This window comes from Anabrus simplex, chromosome 2, assembly GCF_040414725.1.
Source record: "Anabrus simplex isolate iqAnaSimp1 chromosome 2, ASM4041472v1, whole genome shotgun sequence".
Taxonomy (NCBI): Eukaryota; Metazoa; Arthropoda; class Insecta; order Orthoptera; family Tettigoniidae; genus Anabrus; species Anabrus simplex.
The window spans coordinates 860848997-860875507 of record NC_090266.1 but is presented as its reverse complement, the minus strand read 5'-3'; the positions used below and the strand labels follow the sequence as shown (position 1 = coordinate 860875507).

General features: G+C 40.9%; 2 protein-coding genes across 4 annotated transcripts in view; both read left to right on the top strand.

The window, feature by feature from the left end:
• Positions 1-26511, top strand: part of LOC136863147 (acyl-CoA-binding protein homolog) — a 259094-nt gene that overhangs the window by 164856 nt on the left and 67727 nt on the right. The gene's annotated exons all lie outside the window — the stretch shown is intronic.
• LOC137498622 (uncharacterized) lies at positions 15960-17643 on the top strand. The gene is made up of 2 exons (XM_068226480.1): positions 15960-16164; positions 17270-17643. The coding sequence occupies exons 1-2, from the start codon at positions 15960-15962 to the stop codon at positions 17641-17643; spliced, it is 579 nt and encodes a 192-aa protein (XP_068082581.1).

The window sequence follows — 26511 nt, the reverse complement described above, 5'->3', positions numbered from 1 at the left end:
CAATCAAGGCGATAAGGGAAGTGAAACAAAACGTAACTCAGCAAAGCTGCATGCCAGATTTATGTGACAGAAAACGTTTGTTCGTTTGACTGTTCGTCAGTAGGCCTATGTGTCAGCTCAGTTCGAACTGTGGACACGCCGAAAGTAAAATAGGGGGGCCGATGACCTGCGATGTTAGGCCCCTTAAAACAACAAGCATCATCATCATCATCAGTAAAACAGGAAGGGCCTTAACACGGTATGGGTATAGGATCCTTAGCGTACTCGCAATAATAATAATAATAATAATAATAATAATAATAATAATAATAATAATAATAATAATAATAATAATAATTTGTACTTTATTTTCGTAACTTCCCACCATCTGCAGACATGTTGTCATGAGGGGATCATGAGTTCGTTTTTACCTGCCGAATGAAGAGTCTACAATATTTACAACATTCCTGGAAACTCTATATTTTGCAATTCCACTCATAGTTGGGTTTCAGCTTGTTGAACTGTGAGAAACTGCCACTAACAGTCGTTGCACGAGAGCGGAATCGTATACTTCTGTCGTCATACTTTTCGTTGTAAGTCCCCATGTGCCTGGCTCTCACAAATTGCATTATTAAATACAAATAAACCTTGATTCTCTTGCCTCGGTATTCGTCAGTAATCTGTAGGTTTTACATGGTCAGTAAAGGAATAAATAGGTATGGTACGTAATCAAAGTACTTGGTGTAGTGGTTATCACGCCTGCTTTATACGCAGGTGGTCACGGTTCTATTCCGGACAAAATCACCTTAACCTGGGCTACTGCCCTAAATGGAGATCAGTATTGATTGACTGATTGATAGATTGAACTGTCTATTCCTCTCGTAACATGTTTCAGTTACCTGACGCATACTGAAAATCAGATCCTGGCATAAGAGGACAAATTGGGGCAAATATTCATTTATAGTAAGAGGAGTTAGGGATTGGAATAACTTACCAAGGGAGATGTTCAATAATTTTCCAATTTATTTAAAATCATTAAAGAAAAGGCTAGGAAAACAACAGATAGGGAATCTGCCACCTGGGGGACTGCCCTAAATGCAGATCAGTATTGATTGATTGATTGATTGATTGATTGATTGATTGATTGATTGATTGATTGATTGATTGATTGAACTATATGAAAGGAAGTGATTTATTTTGATGCTACACTATTTGAGAATGAAGTACTTGTCAGATAGACGCACGACGTTAATAATAAGCTGGTTGTGGCTGAGAATGGAGAACCTAGACGGGAAGGGGGAACAGAGGACGATTATTATTATTATTATTATTATTATTATTATTATTATTATTATTATTATTATTATTATTATTATTATTATTATTATAAAACATAACTGAAAATAAATAAGTCCAAAACAAAAGTAATGGAGTGCAGTCGAACGAAGGCAGGTGATGTAGGAAATATTAGATTAGGAAATGAAGTCTTAAAGGAAGTAGATGAATATTGTTACTTGGGTAGTAAAATAACTAACGATGGCAGAAGTAAGGAGGACATAAAATGCAGACTAGCACAAGCAAGGAAGAGCTTTCTTAAGAAAATAAATTTGCTCACTTCAAACATTGATATCGGAATTAGAAAGATGTTTTTGAAGACTTTCGTGTGGAGCGTGGCATTGTATGGAAGTGAAACATGGACGATAACTAGCTCAGAAAGAAAGAGAATAGAAGCTTTTGAAATGTGGTGTTACAGAAGAATGCTGAAGGTGGGATGGGTAGATCGAATCACGAATGAAGAGATACTGAATCGAATTGGTGAGAGGAGATCAATTTGGCTAAATTTGACGAAAAGAAGAGATAGAATGATAGGGCACATCTTAAGACACCCAGGACTTGTTCAGTTGGTTTTTGAAGGAAGTGTAGGTGGTAAGAAAAGTAGGGGTAGACCAAGGTATGAATATGACAAGCAGATTAGAGCAGATGTAGGATGCAATAGTTACGTAGAAATGAAAAGGTTAGCGCAGGATAGAGTGGCATGGAGAGCTGCATCAAACCAGTCTATGGACTGATGACTCAAACATCAACAAAACATAACTGATGACATTTATTTATTGCAATTTCACGCACATCAGCGGATGTGTTTTACGTTTGTTGTGACTGTTATTGCATTATTATTACGCGCTGCGTAATACAGCACATGCTTGAATATATCAACTACTGGCTTTCACCCTTTAATCTCGTTATGCGGAATAAAATTTGGAAGAGAGTGAAGTTTTACATTCCGATATAGCAATGTGGTGTAGTTGCCACTGTGACCCGAATGTCAAAGTCAAATATTAGGCAGCATTTCAGTTGAAGTTGTAGCAGCAGCAAGGAAACATGAGGGGTCTTGTTCTGAACAGTGTGGTGAAAATCGCTGATGGTACGAAGAACAATGTCTACATTTAAGTATTCCTGACCTTTTTCCAATTATCTTGGGTCGGCACTTTGCATAGATTCAGCCTAGCTTTACGGTCGGATGCCTTTCCTGACACCAACTCTAAGTGGAGGGCTGTATTCATTATTGCGTGTTTCTGTGATGGTTTGTGGTGTGATGAGTTCTATGTAAATGAAGATGTGCACACCGGACGAGTAGGCCGTGCGGGTTGGGGCGCGCAACTGTGAACTTGCATCCGAGAGATAATGGGTTCGAACCCCACTGTCGGCAGCCCTCAAGATGGTTTTCCGTGGTTTCCCATTTTCACACCAGGAAAATGCTGGGGCTGTACATTAATTAAGGTAACGGCCGGTTCCTTCCCGCTCCTATGCCTTTTCTATCCCATCGTCGTCATAAGACCTACCTGTGTCGGTGCGACGTAAAGAATTTCTCGAAGATGTGGACTAAGACGGAACACAAATACCCAGCCCCCAAGCTGGAAGAAGTAACCAGACAACTTTAAAATCACCGACAAGGCCGGGAATATAACCGGAGGCCCTCTGAACCGAAGGCCCCTATGCTGACCATTCAGCCAAAGAGCCGGCAATATCGACTGTGTTTGCATAATCCTTTACGCCAAAAAGGATTGTCAACCAGGGAAGTTGTTCGAGTTGCATGAGTGAATCGAAGTGATGTGATTCTGACATAGGATCATTTCAAGAAAAAGAAAACAAGGTGGTTTTATGACTTGGTTCTACAAATTCAGCCGATAACCGCTATCCCCGAGCTGAATGCCACGAGACACAATTCGGCGTTCGTGGTGGCTACAGGACGTCGTGAGTCCAGTCAAACTATGAGGACAGTTTGCATGATGCGAATCTGTATTTCTGACGGCTGTGGTGAGGTGATCCCGGAAACATCGTGCAGCCCATTACAGATGAGCAACAATTACGGAGTTCAGTGGAAAAGACGCGCATGCCACCAAACCATAACTGTACAAGAAAGAGGAATTTACGTAAGCCTCTATTCTGTAGAAATGGGATATGGAATTGAAATTACTGAAACTTGTTCGTTAAAGGGACAACGTAAACGTTACACACAATCTGTTAAATACCGGTTAAAATATAATCACATACTAACTTACTAATTTATTATTCATTTTAGTGAAAATAACGATGAATATATGACATGTGCCGGTTAGATGTGTACTACTGTACATTTTTATCATAAATATTCCTTCATCTAGAGACTGTCCGAAGACAAAGAATAAACAATACAGTGAATATTGATTAAAAAAGGAATAACTTAGTTTGTAAAGAACTGGAAAGATTAAAATGATTGTGAAAGATCTACAAATTTAAACAATTCTGAAAAACACTTAGTGAAATTAATAGCTAAAAAACACTTAAAAAGTTATAACAACAACCTGAGAAAAGTCTAGAAAAATTAAAATATAAGTATGATTCGGACTTGAGGTCATTTGATCTTATTCCGATGAGTATAGATGATGCCTCAAAATGAGGATAGATCCACTCAGAGCTGTTAGCCCCCAGTCCACGAGTTAATCAATGCTGCTCCCGAAGTCTCTCGTGGTTTTTGGGTATCATCCCCCTGGCACCATTCATAAGAACAATCACCTGAATATTCTCTAGCTGATATTTTTCTGTGTAATATGGCACTGTAGGAAAATATATACATTTCTTTTTTTTTTCGTCGTCAGCTTCCGCTGGTTGAGTTAGATGCGACTCGTGTCTTATCGTGGGGTCTAGAATATAGCCTGCTTCTCCCACAATGGTGATAATATCAATTCTCATTGCGCTGACGTTTGCTGCAAGTCCATGAACCTCCTCGTGTACTTGAAAGCCTTTGCATCGGAGAGACTGCGTAATAGATGACCTGATGGTGTGCTGGTGGGTGTTCCTAAGAATTTTGCCAAAAATACGTTTGTATTGTAAAAGGAACGGTTGTGGGAATACGGCACCATTTCAAATAAGATAGTGGATATTGAAGAAGGAACTGTTTCAAGTTTCATTGGTGAATGAGTGCTTTATACCATTACAAGAAACAATAACCATTGATATATGAATGGTCTGTCAGAATACTGGAATACATCCAGTTCCTAATCTCTTTTTCCCAGTGCAAGATTACTTGTACTCTTATCACATCTCAGTCACTGATAAAAAGAAGCATATATAGTTGGTACAAGATACAGTAGACTCTGAAAATCTCTGAACTGTGCAGCCTTTATTTCTCGTCTGATGGGATATTTTACTGCTCGATGCTTGAATAACCGCGAGATTTCTACAAATTTACTGGTGTTTCACTAAGTTATGTGAATATCTGTTGTATATACAACGTTCTCCTTCACCTCTATCACATTGCTCTCCTTATATCAGAGGGCTCATTAACCTCATTGCCTTCATAGTTTGAGCAGCTCGTTCTGACTGACATATTTTCGAGCCAGTGAGAAAACGCTGATTCATAGGGGTAGTTACATAAATGGGCATAGGCCTCTATTCTGCTATAGATAACCGACGATCATAAGACATTTTGTTCAGCCTATTTACAGAAAATGGGTACGAACAGACAATGGTACAGGCTAAGTTATCATACAAATATCTCATAACCGCCACCCATGAGGCACGTGCCTCTTTTCCACTGTGTCCCTCAATTTATCCTGAATGGACTTCCTAGATGATCGCTAACAATGCGATTAAAGGAAAAAAGATATTCTCATACTACCTGATATCGTGTCCGACGTGTGCTGTAAGGTACTGGTTCATTGACGTCGTGGGAGGTATTACACGGGACTACCTTACACATTTCGAGGTTAGATGCTCCAAACTACAGGGGCGATATTCTCCAACTAACAATTGACCCATATCGCCAGTATTTCGGAAAAGAATTCATCTTAATGGAGGATAAGTCGCGTGTCCATCAAAGAGTTTCGTTAAGACTTTCCTTCGTCATGCTGGTATTGCCTGAATGCAGTAGCCTGTGTGCTCTGCATAGATGACCCCATTCAACTTGTCTTGGATAAATACAAACGAGCTGTCGAGCGAAGAACTGACCGACCATGTATCTGCCAGACGTACAGTATGCAGATTCACCAGTGGGACAAGTGCAGTATGCAGATTCACCAGTGGGACAAATGGTATCAAGAATGACTTGATAACCTTGTGGACGTTAAGCCACGGTGGATTCAAGCATGTTTCCGAGCAAGGGCACGAGTTACCTAAAACACTATTAATATTGTCAATATTGGTAAAAAAAACTCAAATTGAGAAACATCTTATATAATCTTGTGCAGAAATGTTTACGTTTGTACTGTAATGTGTTGAGCAGGAATTACTGCAAATGTTGTTGTTGTTGTTGTTGTTGTTTGAGTCATCAGTCCATAGACTGGTTTGATGCATATCTCCATGCCACCCTATCCTGTGCTAACCTTTTCATTTCTATGTAACTATTGCATCCTACATCTGCTCGAATCTGCTTGTCATATTTATACCTTGGTCTACCCCTACCGTTTTTACCACCTACACTTCCTTCGAAAACCAAAGGAAGAAGTCCTGGATGTCTTAAGATGTGGCCTATCATTCTATCTCTTCTTCTCGTCAAATTTAGCCAAATCGATCTCCTCTCCCCAATTCTATTCAGTATCTCTTCATTTGTGATTCGATCTATCCATCTCGCCTTCAACATTCTTCTGTAACACCACATTTCAAAAGCTTCTATTCTCTTTCTTTCTGAGCTAGTTATCGTCCATGTTTCACTTCCATACAATGCCACGCTCCACACGAAAGTCTTCAAAAACAACTTTCTAATTCCTATATCAATGTTTGAAGTGAGCAAATTTCTTTTTTTAAGAAAGCTCTTCCTTGCTTGTGCTAGTCTGCATTTTATTTCCTCCTTGCTTCTGCCATCGTTAGTTATTTTACTACCCAAGTAACAATATTCATTTACTTCCTTTAAGACTTCATTTCCTAATCTAATATTTCCTGCATCACCTGCCTTCGTTCGACTGCACTCCATTACTTTCGTTTTGGACTTATTTACTTTCATCTTGTATTCCTTAACCTAGACTTCGTCTATACCATTCAGCAACTTCTCGAGATCTTCTGCAGTCTCAGATAAAATAATGATATCATCGGCAAAACTCAAGGTTTTGATTTCCTCTCCTTGGATTGTGATCCTCTTTCCAAATTCCTCTTTGATTTTCTTCACTGGCTGTTCTACGTAAACATTGAAAAGGTGTGTGTGTGGGGGGGGGGGGCATACTTCAGCCTTGCCCCACTCCTTTCGGGATTGCTGCTTCTTTTTCAAAACCCTCGATTCTTAACACTGCAGACTGATTTTTACAGAGATTGTACATAATCCTTCGTTCTCGGTATCTGACCCCAATCACCTTCAGAATCTCAAATAGTTTGGTATAGCCTAATCAACATTATCGAATGCCTTTTCTAGATCTACGAATGCCATGTACGTGGGCTTGTCCTTCTTGGTTCGATCCTCTAAGATCAGGCGTAAAGTCAGGATTGCTTCACGTGTTCCTAGATTTCTTCTGAAGCCAAATTGATCTTCTCCCAACTCAGCTTCAACTTGCTTTTCCATTCTTCTGTAAATAATACGTGTTAAAATTTTGCAGGCATGAGATACTAAACTAATGGTGCGGCAGTTTTCACACTTGTCAGCACCGGCTTTCTTGGGAACAGGTATAACAATATTCTGCCGAAACTCGGATGGGACTTCTCCTGTCTCATACATCTTACACACTAAATGGAATAACCTTGCCATGCTGGTTTCTCCTAAGGCAGTCAGTAATTCAGAGGGAATGTCATCAATTCCAGGTGCCTTGTTCCTATTTAGGTCACTCACAGCTCTGTCAAACTCTGACCTAAAAATTGGGTCTCCCATTTCATCAGCATCAACAGCCTCTTCATGTTCCAGAATCTAATTATCAGCACCTTTACCTTGATACAACTGTTGGATATGCTCCTGCCATCTTTCTGCTTTGTCTTCTTTCCCTAGAAGTGGCTTTCCATCTGAGCTCTTAATATTCATACACCTAGATTTCCTTTCTCCAAAGGTTTCATTGATTTTCCTGTATGCAGCATCTACCTTTCCCAGGACCATACAACCTTCGACATCCTTGCACTTCTCCTTCAGCCATTCTTTCTTAGCTACCTTGTTGTTTCTATCCACTTGATTCTTTAATCGCCTGTATTCTTTTCTGCCCTCTTCATTTCTAGCATTCTTGTATTTTCGTCGTTCATCAATCAGGCCTAGTATCTCCTGAGTTATCCACTGATTCTTTGCTGATCTTTTCTTCCTTCCTAGCATTTCTTCAGCAGCCCTACTGACTTCATTTTTCATGACTATTCAACCTCCTCTATTGTGTTTCCTTCAGCCTCTTCATTTAGTCCTTGTGCAACATGTTCCTTGAAACAATTCCTCACATCCTTTTCTTTCAACTTGTCTAGATCCCATCTTTTTGCATTCTTTCCTTTCTTCAATTTCTTCAACTTCAGATGGCATTTCATGACCAACAAGTTGTGGTCAGAGTCCACATCTGCTCCTGGGAAAGTTTGGCAATCCTACACCTGGTTTCTGAATATCTGCCTAATCATAATGAAATCTATTTGATATTTTCCAGTATCTTCAGGTCTCGTCCACGTATACAGCCGTAGTTTTTGTTGTTTGAACCAAGTATTAGCAAGGACTAAATTATGATCGGTACATAATTCAACCAGCCGACTTCTTCCATCGTTCCTTTGTCCCAGTCCGAATTCTCCTACTGTATTACCTTCTCTTCCTTGGCCTACCACTGCATTCCAGCCTCCCATCACAATTAGATTCTCGTCTCTTGCATTATGTATTAAATCTTCTATCTCTTCATATATTCTTTCGATTTCCTCATCATCCGGCAAACTAGTAGGTATACAGGCCGGCACTATTGCGGTGGGCATTGGTTTGGTGTCTATCTTGACGACAATAATTATTTCACTGCGCTTGTCGTAGTAGCTTACCCGCTGCCCTATTTTCTTATTCATTATTAAACCAACTCCTGCATTTCCCCTGGTTGATTTTGTGTTGATAATTCTGTAGTCGCTTTACCAAAAGTCCTGTTCTTCTTGCCAACGTACTTCACTTATACCAACTACATCTAACTTTAGTCTATCCATCTCCCTTTTCAGATTCTCTAATCTACCACAACGATACAAACTTCTAACATTCCACGCTCCGACTCGCAGAATGTCAGTATCCATCTTCCTGATGATCGCCCCCTCTCGTGTAGTTCTCACCCGGAGATCCGAATGGGGGACTAGTTTTCTTCCGGAATATTTTACCCGGGAGGAATCCATCATCAGTACGCCATTCATACAGGGAGAGCTACATGTCCTCGGGGGTTATTTACGGCTGTAGTTTCCTGTTACATTCAGCCGTGTAGCAGTATCAACACAGCTAAGCCATGTTGAGTATTATTACAAGGCCGTACCAGTCAATCATCTAGACTGCCGCCCTTGCAACTACCGAAAGGCTGCTATCCCCCTTTCGATGAACCATTCCTTAGTCTGGTCTCTCAACAGATACCCATCCGATATGGTTGCACCTGCGGCTTGGCTATCTGCCTCATTGGGACTCGCAAGCCTCCCCACCGCGGCAAGGTCACATGGTTCGCAGGGGAGGACTGCAAATGTATTAGAACTATATGAACCAGTTTCATCGCGTGTGTTAAATGTCATCATCATTATCTGTTTACCCTCCAGGGTCGGCTTTTCCCTCGGACACAGCGAGGGATCCCGCCTCTACCGCCTCAAGGGCAGTGTCCTGGAGCTTCAGACTCTTGGTCGGGGATACAACTGGGGAGAATGACCAGTACCTCGCCCAGGCGGCCTCACCTGCTATGCTGAACAGGGGTCTTGGGGAGGGATGGGAAGATTGGAAGGGATAGGCAAGGAAGAGGGAAGGAAGCGGCCGTGGCCTTATGGTAGGTACCATCCCGGCATTCGCCTGGAGGAGAAGTGGGAAACCACGGAAAACCACTTCCAGGATGGCTGAGGTGAGAATCGAGCCCACCTCTACTCAGTTGACCTCCCGAGGCTGAGTGGACCCCGTTCCAGCCCTCATACCACTTTTCAAATTTCGTGGCAGAGCCGGGAATCGAACCCGGGTCTCCGGGGGTGGCAGCTAATCACGCGAACCACTACACCACAGAGGCGGACGTGTTAAATGTCATGAACTATAAATTTTATAAATGTTGCAAACCTTTTTTATGTGTGTTACAACATTATTGTGACGTTGTATATAGAGTGAATCAGCTCAAATAATTCGTAAACCTTTGAAGAGATCCATACCAGTTTTTTTTTTATAATTGGCTTTACGTCGCACCTACACAGATAGGCCTTATAGCGACGACGGGATAGGAAAGCATGATTTCATATTTTCACACCGGGCAAATGCTGGGGCTATACCTTAATTAAAGCCGCGGCCATTTCTTTCCCGCTCTTAGCCCTTTCCCATCCTTGCGTCGCCGGAAACCTTCGTTATGTTAGTGCGACGTTAAACCACTAGGAAAAAGAAAAGCATTGTATTTTTAGAAAATTATCTGTACAGTAATTACACCTGCATTCGGAAATGTTTTACTTTGTATTAGTATTTTGGTGAAGATAATTTAATGCTTCCAAGACAATGAGATGATGCCTGGACATTGCAAGCCATTTGGTGTGGTGTATTTACATTAGAACGAATTAGAACGTATAGGAAACTACTGTATCTCCCGGATGCAAGCTCACAGCTGCTCGCCCCTAACCGCACGGCCAATTCGTCCGGTTGATACCACTTTCAGTAATGTTACCAATGATATCATAAGTTAGTTGAACATGCTGTACTTTCCCAAGCTCTCAATGTGTGCGGGAGTATCGGTACAAACTTTGTAATTTTTAAACGAACTCTAGTGTTTTCTACCTCTACTGTTGAAGTTTAGGATATTGCAAATTCAGATTGCGATTTTTTTAAATCCGACAAGTATACTACTTCTCGAGAAAACGGAATGTATTCAAATGTGTTTAATTTGCCAGCTGTAGATCGCGATATTCGAATAAATCTCTAACGAACCAGGCAGCCAAGGCACGTTCTACGTTTCTTGACATAAAAATTCCTTCTTCTGACAACTAGATATCGACTCTACTTTCAACCTATAGTGATTCAACTAAAATGTTCACCTCAAATAACCTGTAAACTATTGAAGATACCGAAAATCTGTTTTCCATTTCAGTAATGTTACCAAGGGGTTCACAATGGAACTTGATAAATATTTTTCATTGTATCAGTACCTGCTGAGGTAGTGATTCTAATAAGCCTCCGTGGCTCAGGCAGCAGCGCGCTGGCCTCTCACCGCTGGGTTCCATGGTTCAAATCCCGCTCACTCCATGTGAGATTTGTGCTGGACAAAGAGGAGGCGGGACAAGTTTTCCAGCAGCAAGATTGTGGTATGTCTTCAAGTTTGCTTCGTTCACCAGCCAAGGAACGTGTTACGTACAGGAGTTCACCGCCTTCTAATGAGAGCTGCGTATTTGCTCTACTGTGACCTAAATCTACTGTGATAACGTTGTATAATTTACAGACTTTTACATCACCGTAGGTAACAGGTTAAGGAAAAGTGGATATAGGACGGCTTTTATGAGACAGTATTTATTTGAATAGTGTAATGAAATGGCGTATGGCTTTTGACCGTCGGCTGTCGAAAGAGAAGTTTTCTCGAGAAGTACTTGTCGGATATTCAATATAATCACACCGCTGAATTTGTAATATACATATCTGTAACGTTAGATGTAAAAACTGCGTAGTTCATTAAAAATACAACGTTTGTACAGTTATCTCAGCAGATATTGACACCCTGGAAAAGTAATACAAGTTTGATTATGAGCCCCTTACTAACATTGCTGAATGTGAGAGCAGATTTTCCGTTTTTTTTTAAATGTTCACATGTTATTGGAGGTTGGTATTTTAGCTGACTCACTCTGTACACAGGGTTATTCAGCTATTTTTCCTTTAAATTTATGTCGTGCCGACAAGATAGGTCTTATGGCGACGACCGAATAGGAAAGGGCTAGGAGTTGGAAGAAATTGGGGGTGGCCTTAATTAAGGTACAGCCCAACATTTGCCTGTTGTGAAAATGAGAAACCACGACCATTTTAGGGGCTGCCGACTGTGCGGTTCTAAAACACTGTCTCCCAAATGCAAGTTGATAGATACATGTCCTAAACAGCGCAGCCGCTTACACGATAAAGATATTGTTCCAAACAGTCAGTTTTATCCTGCAGTTCAGATTTTAGATCACTGATTGTTTTGTCCCACTCCTCCAGAGCCATCCTAAGTTCTTCAATTACACTCGTATTAAAATTAATAGTCTCCTTTAACTGATCAACAACTGACTTTGTTACCCGGTCCTGGATAAGGTTGGCAAGCGTGCCAAGTGTCTCCTTGCTGCTCAGCGCTTCTTGTACGGCCTGCTTAACTATGGCTTCCATTGGCACTTGCTTCACCTTGCGTGGCATTATTAATTTATTGAATTTTTGCCTTACGCTTTCACCAATCACTTCACTAACACTCACTCGGAACTACTCCACTGTTAGAGATAGTGTAATAAACTCTGAGCTGCCACACTACGAAAATTCACCTGCAAAATTCACGTTCGCCACGAGCCTCGTATTCTGCGTCTATGCACTGTCCGCCATGTCTTAATCAGCTGCTTAAAATAAAGATATTGTAAATCCGTTTTCACTTTCAGTAATGCTACAAAGAAGCTCATGATCAAACTTGCAGGACTTTTCCAGGGTGCCAGTATCTGCTGAGATAACGATACTAACGTTGGTTTTCAATCTAACTACGCTGTTTTCTATACCTAGCCTTAAAATTACGAACATTGCAAATTCAACGCTGTGATAATTTTGAAAATCGAGCTAGAACTTCTGAAGAAAATGGAATACAGATAGTCGCAAAAGTATACGTCCACCAGTTGGTGTGATAAACACTTTGGTAAACTGGCATCCAAATGCCTTTACAAATTCCCGAAAATGGCATCTAGCAAAGTAGCATTAAGGCGGAATATAATGGTATCATAATATACTATGCGTACCTCCATTTCTGTTAATAATCGTTTATTGTATGAACGTGGCGTAATAAAAGGTAACGCAAAAGTAGTATTCGTCCTCTATGTTCTCTGTGATGTCTAACATCATGACATGTGGAAATACATGAGTCAGGGTTCTTGCGAACAGTACGTGATGATGGTGCAGTACGTAGACATCACGTTCAGATCTAGAATAGGTAAGACAAGGGTAAAATTCGTTGAACGGAAGTGAACTGTTCAACTTCATAAGGATGGACAGTCGCAATGACAAATTGCTGAGAAGACAGGAATACCATGATCAATAGTAGAAGGTATTATCCACAGGCTCAAAACTACTTCGACTGTGATAAATAAACCACGAACGGGACGCCCTAAGAAGCTCACACAACGTGAAGAGAGACTCAGGCTACGCACCATGCCCGAAAATTCGCATGTTTCTGGTCCCGTACTGTGAGCAGATGTGGAATCGTGACGTGGACGAACATCAGTACTGACACTATAAGACGAGTGTTACCAGAAGGCCGTGTAAGAAAAGAAACCCTGGATAAGTAAGGTAAACAGATGGAAGAGGTTAGAGTTTCCAAAACAATCTGTTAGCAAGCCACTTACATTCTAAAAACGAGTGTTATTTACGGATGAATGTAAATTCGGCTTGTTTGATACGTCCACAAAACGTTGTGTGTGGAGAAGAAAGAACGAGGGTATCCACAGTAAAAACCTTCAGTCTACAGTTAAACATAGGAGTGGACCCATCACGGTATCGGGGTGTATGTCGGAGGCTGGCGTTAGTAACTTCTGCATAATACCTGTAACAGTGGATAGAATTGTATATTTGGATATTTTAGAGCAGCATCTGAATCCCAATGTCGAAAAATTAGGGATTGCTGCTGACTACTATTTATAACGAGATAATGACTTGAGACATACTGCCTGGATCGTTCAGCACTGATTGCTTTACAATACACACGGCATGTGCTACAAACACCACTCCAGTCGCCAGATTAAAACCCCATAGAGCATTTATTAGCGAAACTAAAACAGAGACTGCAGCAAACGAGGAAAAAGTAAGGGAAGATGGAAGCCAGCATTTCAGAAATCACGGCAAAACTACTCCGGTCCATGCCGAAAAGGCTTCAAGCTGTCATTGCTTCCAAAGGAAATTTGACTCGATACTGAAGAGTTATTTGTTCTGTGAGTCAAGTGCTTGTGAATTACAAGTGGACGAATACTTTTGCTACACTTCTTGTCGGAACAGACAGCTACAGAAACCATTATTTTTAAACATGTGTTATTATTTTATTGCTGTATATTGTGACGTTCTCATTCTCAAATAAAAGGCAACTAAGTGTTACAACATGGATTTCCTTGTTACCTTTCTATCACTGATCGTTATTTTCGGTTACGCCAGTGACTGGACGGATCCAAACCAAACCCCATGGCACTACAGCCCTTGAAGGACCTTGGCCTACCAAGCGACCGCTGCTCAGCTCGAAGGCCTGCAGATTACGAGGTGTCGTGTGGTCAGCACGACGAATCCTCTCGGCCATTATTTTTGGCTTTCTAGACCGGGGCCGCCATCTCACCGTCAGATAGCTCCTCAATTCTAATAACGTAGGCTGAGTGGACCTCGAACCAGCCCTCAGGTCCAGGTAAAAATCCCTGGCCTGACCGGGAATCAAACCCGGGGACTCCGGGTAAGAAGCAGGCACGCTACCTCTACACCACGGGGCCGGCGACTGGACGGATACTTTTACGAATAGCTGTATATTCAAACGTGCTTCATTTGTCAGGTGTGAGCCAGCCTGTTCGATTGAACCACAAGCTAGAAGGTAATATCTAACAACTAGATATTAACTCTACTGTGCCCGTAAAGGCGTTATGATAAGATTGTAAGAAACTTTAATACTGTCGTAGGTAACAGGTAAAGGGAAAATGGATTTGCGATGGCTGGTGAGGGATAAAATGATTATCCTGACGTGACATTAAACCACAAAGAGTTGGCGTCAGGAAGGATAGCCAGACGCAAAACTGGGCCAAATCCATATCGTAGTTAACATTATACCTAATGTATGAAAGCAACGATTGCGCTAGAAGTGATTATTGGTTTAAGAGGAAGTACTACCAGGCAACCATGCGCTCTTAACCCTCGACTGGCTTTGTGGGGTCTTTAAAGATACCACTGACTTTGTACAACCATGGCGCTCCCTCCGTTTTCCGTTCTGGCTATCACCGTTCACTGTAGCTGTTACTTAGTGCAAGGTCAACTGCTATCTGGACTTGTAGCGTTTAGTAAATATTGGTTTTCTCAGGAACTTGATATAAATATTGTGTGGTGCCGTTTACGACCCCACAACGGCGTTTGTGTTACGAAGTTTGTCGTGTCTTAAAATTTTGTAAGTGTTAATATTTCATTCGAAGTGCGTGTTCGGTATTTTTTCTTCGTGCAAGCCTTGCTATGATTTCCACATCTCACCCTGGCATGTCAGTCTATCGCAGTGTTTTAGACGAAGATGCCGAAGGAAGTGACGACATCGATCTCTCAGATGAAAACGATCCAGATTACAATTCCGAGCACGACACGGATTCGGAACAACAAGAAGGTGAGGAATACGAAGAAGGAAGTTTCACGAACAACCTAGACGTCCATAACCAGCCGTCATCTTTTCTCTGGTAGGAACAAATAGAAGTGGGCTGCTACCGAACCCAACAGGCAAGTGAGAGGTCAAAGTCAGAACATTATTATCAAACTTCCAACCCTTAAATGGCTGTGAAAATGACGTAAATGACTGTGAAATTCAAAAGTTTTATGAGTTTTGTATACTATAATATTTGAATGTACTTTTGAATTTGCTTTTGAGCAATGAACATTTAAAATTTGTTTTCATTTAAGTTTAATTCATGGGAGTGCGATTTACTTTTAAAATCAGTGACGATAAAACAATTGTGCATTATCTTACAATCTATAATCAGTAAAGATATTAATTTATCATTGTAGGTAATGCAAAAGGTATAAGGAATTAATAATAATTAATGCTATTTGTTTTACGTCCCACTAACTACTTTTTAAGTTCTTCGGAGACGCCGAGGTGCCGGAATTTAGTCCCGCAGGAGTTCTTTTACGTGCCAGTAAATCTACCGACACGAGGCTGTCGTATTTGAGCACCTTCAAATACCACCGGACTGAGCCAGGATCGAACCTGCCAAGTTGGGGTTAGAAGGCCAGCGCCTTAACCGTCTGAGCCACTCAGCCCGGCTATAAGGAATTATAACTGACATGTATTTATTTTTGAAACTTAAATAAAGGGTGTTTGAGGTCATCCATTCTATGGTATCATTTTCGACCCCACAACGCCATTTACGTACCATAGTTTTCACAACGACAGTCGAGGGTTAACACCAGTCAGAAAGAAGAGAGACCCAACCCTTAACGAATGAAGGAAGGAAAGGTAACGGCTACGGAGGGCGAGAAAATTAAAATCGCATTTAGCCTCGAATACGACGAACCAGCTTCAGAAGAGGCAGTGAACGTGAACGTGAAGTGTATGGGGTGTAAGAGGAACTTAAGATCTGGTGCTAAGTGTGATACGTGTGGAATGTGGTTTCATTTCAAGTGTGGTAAGCTACAGGCCCTGGACAGTGATAAGGAAAGGATGGCATGTAGCAAGTGTTTCACAAATGGGAATGTGACAAGCGACAAAGCAAAAAATTGGTTACGTCGCGCATTCCTATCTACGAAATATCACTGTAAAATTTGTCACAAATCGAACATAATAATTGCTTTCACACAGATAAAGTCTAAAATCTGCGGTAAATTAAGAAATATTTTATTTTTGGAGAATATTATGTATACCTACTTTACTACTTTACAAGTACTTTTGGTGCTACGATCACAGTAACACACGTATGTCTTTTGTTTGTCTTTCACTTTCAACAGTTTCGTGTGTGATGTCTGTGTTCGCTGAACTCCTTTGCTTTCGTTTCATTGCTTCAGTTGTCAATTCACGGTAGTGCTATCATGCTATTTTCCTTCAAACAAAAATAAAAAAAATATTTATTGGTCCAGAGATCATGCTATTTTTCCTTCAACAAATATCATTTTTGTAACGTGGTCATTTGGCTTATTGAAGAACGAAATAACATCGTGAATGCTGTTAACCTCCATTCTGCTGTTTGAACTGGCCACTCTACTCATATGGACAAAGATAATGATAATCCACAGACATAGCACTCCCATTCCTCGGTGCTAGCCCTGGACCTCAAGAAATTAACAAAAGACGGCACCAGCAGCGGAATACAACATAAAGGATTCCTGTCTACAGGCCTTAAGTATGTATTCATATTTCTCTAATAACGACCGTATTTCTTAATTCACCGCAGATTTTTAACTTAATTTAAGTAAAAGGAATTATTATGTTCCATTTGTGACAAATTTTACAGCGATATTTCGTAGATAGGAATGCGCGACGTAACCCAAAAACTGATGAAATTCAGCGGGAATTTAATGAAGCAAATCTCATGTTTGCGGAGCTACAGAAGAAGTTACAGGAAGTGTGTGTGAGAAATGTAGGCACTCATTCATCTGCGAAGAATATTAAACCTGTAAATTGTGTGGTGATAGGCGATTCTATCGTGTGTCATGTAGGACAGGGAAATAAGTCAGTGAAAGCGATGTGCTTGCCGGGAATTCGAGCGGAACAGTTGAATAGGAAAATAGACGGCGAATGCGGCTGAAATGAGGAAGGAATAATTCTCCATGTAGGAACTCATGATTTAAAACGGCGCCGGACAGAATACATAATGGAGAAATTTTATGAGTTAGTGAACTCGACTAAGAAAAAGTTCCCGAAGGCAAATGTTGTAATTAGTGGTATACTAAGGAGACCAGACGTATCATGGAAGAAGATTGGCCGGTTGAACCAAGAGCTTCAATGGGTGGCCGAAAGTTGCGGATCACTCTTTGTAGACGGCAACAGTTCGATCAACGACAGGGACTTCAGCAGGGATGGACTTCACCTGAACCAGCGAGGAGCAGTGAGACTAAGTGAACTCTTTTCGAAGGTTACCGAGTCCTTTTCCACCCGACCGGATGACGGCGCAGAACGGGAAGCCACATGACGATCCACAACGGGAGCAGATTCGATGCAGGTACAGCGACAACGGGACCACCAACAGGATATTGTGAGAGGCAGTGATACCGGATCATGTAGGTTTCTTAGATTGTTGCAGGTAAACTGTGGAAGTATTGGTAATAAAATCACAAAATTCGAAAACTTAGTTGATGCGAGTGACCCTGATATAATTGTGGGAACGGAAAGTTGGTTATCCGATAATTATGCATTTACCACATGGCACTACAGACCTTGAAGGGCCTTGGCCTACCAAGCGACCGCTGCTCGGCCCGAAGGCCTGCAGATTACGAGGTATCATGCGGTCAGCACGGCGCATCCTCTCGGCCGTTATTCGTGGTTTTCTAAACCGGGCGGATAATATATGTATATTATATTATATTATATTATATTATATTATATTATATTATATTATATTATATTATATTATATTATATTATATTATATTATATTATTCAGAAATACTCAGGTCAAAATTTCTAACGTTTAAACGGGAGAGAGGGATGAAAGGAGGAGGAATTTTCATTTGTGTTAGGTCAGAGCTAAGCAGTTCGTTAAAATGGGTTCTCGATGACTGCGAAATAATTGGGGTGGAGGTAAATAATGCACCCAATAAACAAAACATAGTCATTACTGGAGCTTATCGCCCGCCGAAGTCAGGTTTAAACACGATCATTGCATCCGGGAGATAGTAGGTTCGAATCCCACTATCGGCAGCCCTGAAAATGGTTTTCCGTGGTTTCCCATTTTCACACCAGGCAAATGCTGGGGCTGTACCTTAATTAAGGCCACGGTCGCTTCCTTCCAACTCCTAGGCCTTTCCTATCCCATCGTCGCCATAAGACCTATCTGTGTCGGTGCGACGTAAAGCCCCTAGCAAAGAAAAAAACACGATCATTCGTCTTTCAGAACTGACATGTGCAAATATAAGCTACAGGAAAAGAACAATACTTGAAGGGTACACGGGAAAAAAGGGGAATGTCAGTGTAAAACAAAAAATGAATTAGGACTACCCATATATACTTTATGGTGAGGAGAATAGTTTAAGACAATGTCCAACCAAGTAAAGGGAATAGTCACGGAAATATAACAAGTTTAAGAATACACGTACAATTGGGAACATGCATCATTTTCAAAAATATTTTTTTTGAAAAGTACACCAATGAAATAGTACGTAAACGTATTACATTGTGGTATGTTGCCTTGTTTTCTACCATTAAAAAAATATTTAATAGTGCCTTTCCGCAAGGCGAGTGAAACGGCCTCTGACGTAAGCGGCGCGCTGTGACGTCACGATCCAGTACCGCATGGAGCTCTACCAGCCGTTGTGCATCAGCCGTTGCTAAAAGCCGATTGTTTATTATTCATGATCGCGAATAATTTCGAAATGACAGAAGAAACGTTCGAAACAGCACAGTCAGACAATCTACCATGTGTATATGTCATCATTCTTGAAAAATGTGACTTTTGTGGCCGCAGAAATTCGCGGATAACAAGCAAGTTTGTAAGTGGCGTCTTTTATATACGTGCAATGTACTGTAACCCATAGTATTAGGATAACAACGAACCTGGATAGATATCACATCACTTTCAACATTTCCTTCTAGACTGATTCCCCTATTAAAGAATAACATTACATTTTCGGGCTTTCAGCATTAGTTAAGTAAGAAATCGGATTTCAGCACTAACATAAACATATAGGTAGCATTATAGTACTACTCCGCTTCTGTGGTGTAGTGGTTAATGTGTGCCACTCCCGGAGGCCCGGTTTCGATTCCCGGCTCTGCCATGAAAGTTGAAAACAAATAGTACGAGGGCTGGAACCGGCTCTACTCAGCCTCGGGAGGTCAACTGAGTAGAACGGTTTCGAATCCCACCTCAGCCATCCTCGAAGTGGTTTTTCGTATTTTCCTACTACTCCTCCAGGCACCTAAGGCCACGGCCATTTCCTTCCCTCTTCCTTGTCTATCCCTTCCGATCCTTCCATCCTCCAACAAAGCCCCTGTTGAGCATAACGGGTGAGGCCGCCTGGGCGAGGTAATGGCCCTCATCATCAGTTGCATCACCATACTCAAAGTCTCACGTTCCAGGACACTGCCCTTGAAGTGGTAGAGGTGAAATCCCTCGCTGAGTCCGAGAGAAAACCAACCCTGAAGGATAAACTTATTAAGAAAGAAAGAAAGAAGGAAAGAAAGAAAGATCATAGTACTATAGGGCTATAATCTATCATTCTCCCCCCCGCCCCCCCCCAAAAAAAAATTATGGTTGGGACAACTGGCCTACCCACTTCCGGGGCCCATGAAAGAGAATTAAATATCTTTGTGGAGGGAAAAAATTAAACATGATAAAGATAAATATGACTTCATCTAGTTTTCACAAGTCGGGCTGAGTGGTTCAGACGGTTGAGGTGCTGGCCTTCTGACCCCAACTTGGCAGGTTCGATCCTGGTTCAGTCCGGTGGTAGTTGAAGGTGCTCAAATACGTCAGCCTCGTGTCGGTAGAATTACTAGCACGTAAAAGAACTCATGCAGGACTAAACTCCTGCACATCGGCGTCTCCCAAAAATCGTAGAAGTAGTTAGCGGGGCGTGAAGCCAATAACAGTAATTACATTTGGTTTTTAACAAGCTGAGCATATCAGGAAAGAAAAGTGTCCTGGTGACATTTTAGTCGCTCAATACAGGAATGTCTTTGGGTGCTGTGACTTTTACTTTTTTCTTTGCTTTACGTCCCACCGTCACATATAGGTCTTATGCCGACGATGGGACAGGAAAGGCCTAGGAATGGGAACAAAGCGGCCGTGGCCTTAGGTACAGCCTCAGCACTTGCCTGGTGAAAATGGAAAACCACGGAAAACCATCTTCAGGGCTGCCGGCAGTGGGGTTCAAACCCCACTATCTCCCGGATGCGAGCTCACAGCTGCGCGCTCCTAACCGCACGGCAACTCGCGCGGTATTTTTACCCTTCGGTTTATTGACTTGGCTTGTATAACCTAAAACTTAGGATAAGTTGGATAATATTTTTAACACCTACATCACTATTTTCACCTGTGTGCAATTATGTTATTTATTTCATTAATATTATGATAATTATTATAATTGAGCATTGTTAACTTATAAGACCCCAACAGACAAGCATTGGTTTTGTGTAGAGTTATACATTTGTTAAATTCACGTTGTTTCCTTTCATGATGTACACGCCTATTCTTTGTTACATTATAGAGTATTTAGATATAGCCTAAATTTCTTTATCAATTAAGCTCTTTAATAAAGACATACATAACTGTCCCATGCCAAGATATATTCGTAGAATTAGAGCTGTCAAAATGGTTCATAACCCCTTTGATTTATTATCTTGACATGGATCACCCAAAACATAGGTTAGGTTTGGAGAATACTTTAATAATCAGCATTATTTAATGCACTGTTTATTACTTTCATATTCCAAGATGTAATTGAAGCATTTAAATAAAGCACCATACATTAAAATTTAAAGTTTTACCACTAGAACAGCTGACATGGAAAAGTGATTTGAAATTTCAAACAAATTCATCTTACGTTAACATCTTCAAAAAAATAAACTGTAGACTTTTCCGATATATCAACAGCATTTCTCCGGCTCGCCAAAATCCATTTCTCCCTAGTTTTAGCGTCTTTGGAACATTTATAAACAATTTGTTTGGGATGGTAAGCGATGTGCTATTGCACATCGGAACTATACACCATTTATAAGTTTTCAGCCTCACTGTCTGTGCAGGATTCATTTTAAGTCTAAAATATACCACTCAGATTATTATCCAATGTATAGACCTCGAATTTAACCATACCAGACACTAACATAAAGTAGAAATACGCGAAGTGTATCCTGCTTCTCACAGCACACTATGTGTTATTTCGTCTGCTAATTCAGTCAACCTGTACGATGACGTCAGACCAATGAGATCGCGTACTTGCGTGACGTGACATTTTCGTAGATCTTTATCATGTTTGGAGTTATTATTTGTACATTCTGATCACATTTTTGAATTCTGCATGAAATTTTGAATCAGATTAGCATATTTTTAATTAAAACCCCGGATCATGCATGTTCCCTATTGATGAAAGGGGAATGTCACCACAGAACAAGAAACAAAGGGGAAATGTCAGTTTGGTATGTGGCAGCACTGTTTTACACAACGCTGAGTTGATAGTCAGTTGTTTCATCTTACCGTGTGTTAATTGTTCATGACTGTTGTTTATCGCGTAGTTTGCATACAATGTCTGACGAAGAGGATGGTAACACAAGGATGGCATCAACCAAGAAGAGACCTAGTTTCTGTCGAGATAATGAGGTAACAAAGAAACTTAAGGTACAATCTCATGAACAAGGCGAAGACTGTCATTGCAATAGGTTGCAGTGTTTTACAAACATTTCTGAGGACAACAGAAAAAGGCTTCTTTATGATTTTAATCTGCTCAGAACTAGAAACGAACAGAATAGTTACTTATCTGGTCTAATAGACATTAAGCCAGTTGCTCAAAGGAGGTCTAGGAAAACCGAATTGGTAGCACAGTTTTATGATCAGAGTTACAAGTATAAGGTTAGAATCCTAGTAGATGGGAATATGGTTGAAAGAAATGTATGTTACAAAGCATTTCTGTCCATCTTCGGTATTTCTAATAAATAGTTCGGCTCCATGGTTAAATGGTTTTCGTGCTGGTCTTTGGCCACAGGGGTCCCGGGTTCGATTCCGGGCAGATTCGGGAATTTTAACCATCATTGGTTAATTTCGCTGGCACGGAGGCTGGGTGTATGTGTTGTCTTCATCATCATTTCATCCTCATCACGACGCGCAGGTCGCCCACGGGAGTCAAATCGAAAGAGCTGCACCTGGCGAGCCAAACATGTCCTCAGACAATCCCGGCACTAAAAACCATACGCCATTTCATTTCACTATACAAAAAATCTAAAGGCTGGTGCACCCCAGGTTGACAGACGCGGAAAACAAACAAATCGACCGAAGAAGCATTAAGAATTAATACTGCGTTCTATTGAGGATCACATTAAGTCTTTTAGAGGAAGGCAGAGCCATTATAGTCTCCACGATTCACGAAAGGTGTACTTGCCAGATAGCTTATCAGTTAAGAAAATGCATGCTATGTTTATGGATAAGAATCCCAATAGTCCTGTGTCATATGAAACTTACCGGAAAATATTCTGTACCAAATTTATCATAAGTTTTGGATATCCTCGCACGGATACGTGCAGCACATGGGACACTTATTCAGCTGAGGTTAAACATAGAATGTCACAAATAGAATCACTTAACAAAGATTGTGCAGAGCGTAAGGAAATTGAAGCTCAGTTATATAACTTAGGCATTCAAAACACATTGCACCTTAAAAAAGCTGAACAGTTTTATACACATAAACGACTTGCGAGGCTCACTTCCAAGAAAGATTTTGATAGGGAAGCAATAGCGATGGATTTCCAGAAGTATGCATACTTAATTTATCCACTAACGACGTGTATTACCGTAGATAGCTGTCACTGTTCTCCTTCAATATACATGTTTTCTCTACTGGACACTCGGTATTCTATACATACACAGAGACAGTTGCACATAAAGCAGCAGATGAAGTGTGTTCTCTGTTACATCATTTTATATTTTGTGACCTTGGGGACGACATAAAACACTTTATAATCTTCTGTTATTCTGCACGTGGACAGAACAAAAATTGGACTGTTTTCAGATTTCTCCACTTTATAGTACATCATGCCAAACGCCTCGATTCTGTGAAAATAGTATTTCCAATTCGTGGGCACTCGTACTTCGAGTGCGACAGAAAGATGGCACTAATTCATCAGAAATTTGCAGCTGAAACGCCAGAAGACTGGGCGGATCATTTTAGGAGTGCCAGAAATAAGCCCTTCCCTTTCCATGTAATCGAAGTTGATCAACCAATGATTCGTCAGTGGACCAAGTTTTTGACTCCCTTGTACAGAAAAGTTTGCCCTTTTAAAACAAGACCTATAAGGGAAATTGTCATCTCCATTGAAAATGAAATGGCGTATGGCTTTCAGTGCCGGGAGTGTCCGAGGACATGTTCGGCTCGCCAGGTGCAGGTCTTTTGATTTGACACCCGCAGGCGATCTGCGCGTCGTGATGAGGATGAAATGATGATGAAGACGACACATACACCAAGCCCCCATGCCAGCGAAATTAACCAATGATGGTTAAAATTCCCGACTCTGCCTGGAATCGAACCCGGGACCCCTGTAACCAAAGGCTAGCACGCTAACCATTTAGCCATGTCATCTCCATTGAGCATCCACGATTCATGGAATACAGAGACAGTTATAATGGCCATTGGGAACGACTTGTTGTAAATGCTCCAAAATCAACTCCACACTTCCCAGAAACACCAGTTAGTGAGTTTGTTCTTCCAGAGTGAAGTTGCTCTACATTCGCAAACATGCTGGCAATATTGAGATTTTAAATTTGTAATTTATTTCTATTTAAGGTTTACATCCAATCTTTCTTCTTTCTTCATCTGCTTACCCTTCAGGGTTGGTTTTTCCCTCGGACTCAGCGAGGGATCTCACCTCTACCGCCTCAAGGGCAGTGTCCTGGAGCGTGAGACATTGGGTCGGGGGATACAACTGGGGAGAATGACCAGTACCTCGCCCAGGCGGCCTCACCTGCTATGCTGAACAGGGGCCTTGGTGGTGGATGGGAAGATTGGGAGGGATAGACAAGGAAGAGGGAAGGAAGCGGCCGTGGCCTTAAGTTAGGTACCATCCCGGCATTTGCCTGGAGGAGAAGTGGGAAACCACGGAAAACCACTTCCAGGATGGCTGAGGTGGGAATCGAACCCATCTCTACTCAGCTGACCTCCCGAGACTGAGTGGACCCCGTTCCAGCCCTCGTACCACTTTTCAAATTTCGTGGCAGAGCCGGGAATCGAACCCGGTACTCCGGGGGTGGCAGCTAATCACACTAACCACTACACCACAGAGGCGGACTTACATCCAATCTCTACAGCAAAATGTTCTGATCTGCGCGTCCTTAGATCATTTTGTGCACCAGAGGGAAGATCATTCATTGATACACTTCCTCACTATTAATTGACAGGTTATTTGTTAGGTTTTGTTAAAGGTGGCATTTTCCTTTATTTTCCTTTATATTCCTTATATTCCTTATATTCCTTTATATTACACTTCCTCGCTATTAATTGACAGGTTATTTGTTAGGTTTCGTTAAAAGTGGCATTTTCCTTTATTTTCCTTTATATTCCTTATATTCCTTATATTCCTTTATATTACACTTCCTCTCTATTAATTGACAGGTTATTTGTTAGGTTTTGTTAAAAGTGGCATTTTCCTTTATTTTCCTTTATATTCCTTATATTCCTTATATTCCTTTATATTACACTTCCTCACTATTAATTGACAGGTTATTTGTTAGGTTTTGTTAAAAGTGGCATTTTCCTTTATTTTCGTGACAAATGTGTGTTTACTTCATTTTCCATTTTTTTCAATTACAAAAATTAATTCTATGTATTCATTATTATCCATTTACAATACCAATACATTAGGCTAACGTTACATAATATAATAATTTATGTACATGTATTATTGCAGACAGTATTGAAGGTTGAAAGTTTCAAATTTAATTATCTCAGTTTGTAGAAAATATGACATTCTCCCTTTTTCTCGTGTACCCTTCAGTTGCAGGGGATCTAAACCTACCGTCAGAAAACTGGGCTGGGTCAACTACTGAGGGGCACCTCGCAGGAAGCAGTTAACTTATTACCCTTAGTGAAGAATAATGGCTTTTCCCGAGTCAATGCGAAGAACACGCGTAAAGGAGCACTTTTAGATGTGTTTCTACTCAGACTGGATGGCATAGTGGATGGATTAGTGACAACAGTGCAGTGGTACTCGATCTATCTTGGGAAACTTACGAGGCATGTGGGAAGTTCTAAGACTATTTGGTGCTATGCGAGGGGAGACTCCGTAAGTTTTCAAAACTATTTGAGGTTGTGCTATAATAATTAGTTAAAGGAGGGCAAGGGGATGGACGACATTTGGGAGAATTTCAGAACCATTTTAAATACTGGACTGAATAAATTCGTTCCCAAAATGATAATTAGGAAAATTCGGATCCGCCGTACTACACCGCGACTATTAGGAAGCTTAAACGTAAGACTAGGAGAGCGTTCAATGGAATTAATATTAATGATGCATGCAAAGTGGACTCTAAAAGTTTGGTGAAGCTTTTGCTAGCAGAGAAGAAAGTGGCTGAATAGAAATATCTTGACCTTGACAATATCCTAAATGAAAATCGAAATTCCTGGAACCCTTTTTTAAATACGAGGGTCGAGTCATAAGTAATGGCAACTGCTCTCTTTCCCGCGAACATGAGACAACACGGAATATCTAAGATATGCATTGGAAATATAGGGCATGTACTTATGCATAGTGCCTGAAGACAAATTCTGACTTCAGGAGATTCTCGTAGGAAAGTGACAGAACACGTATATACAAAGATTGAAGGGAGAGAACAAGTCAATTCCTTCTCTTTGTATAGGAAGGGATTTATTGGCAACAACAGAGGAGGCATTAAGTAAGCACTACGGAAAGGTTGTTAATCCGGCGGCACAGTTATTCGGGGACAATCTTCCGAAAACTAATAATGATTTCCAAATTAAATTTTCATTATTACGTAAAGGCCTTTCTAAACTCAGAAAAAAAAAATCTTGTGGGCCAGATTCTATTTCCGGAGAGGCACTTAAACTCGGAGGTGAAGCGACCCTACCACACTTAATAAGAATCTTTAATACAGTATATCAATGAACAATACGAAGGTTTTTGCG

What these genes read in the sequence shown, in the direction of transcription:
- LOC137498622 (XM_068226480.1), top strand. Translation starts at nt 15,960, where the DNA reads ATGAAGGAAGGAAAGGTAACGGCTACGGAGGGCGAGAAAATTAAAATC. An exon ending in TAAGCTACAGGCCCTGGACA is followed by an intron (nt 16,165 to 17,269) that starts GTGATAAGGAAA and finishes GAAATGAGGAAG; the next exon opens with GAATAATTCTCCATGTAGGA.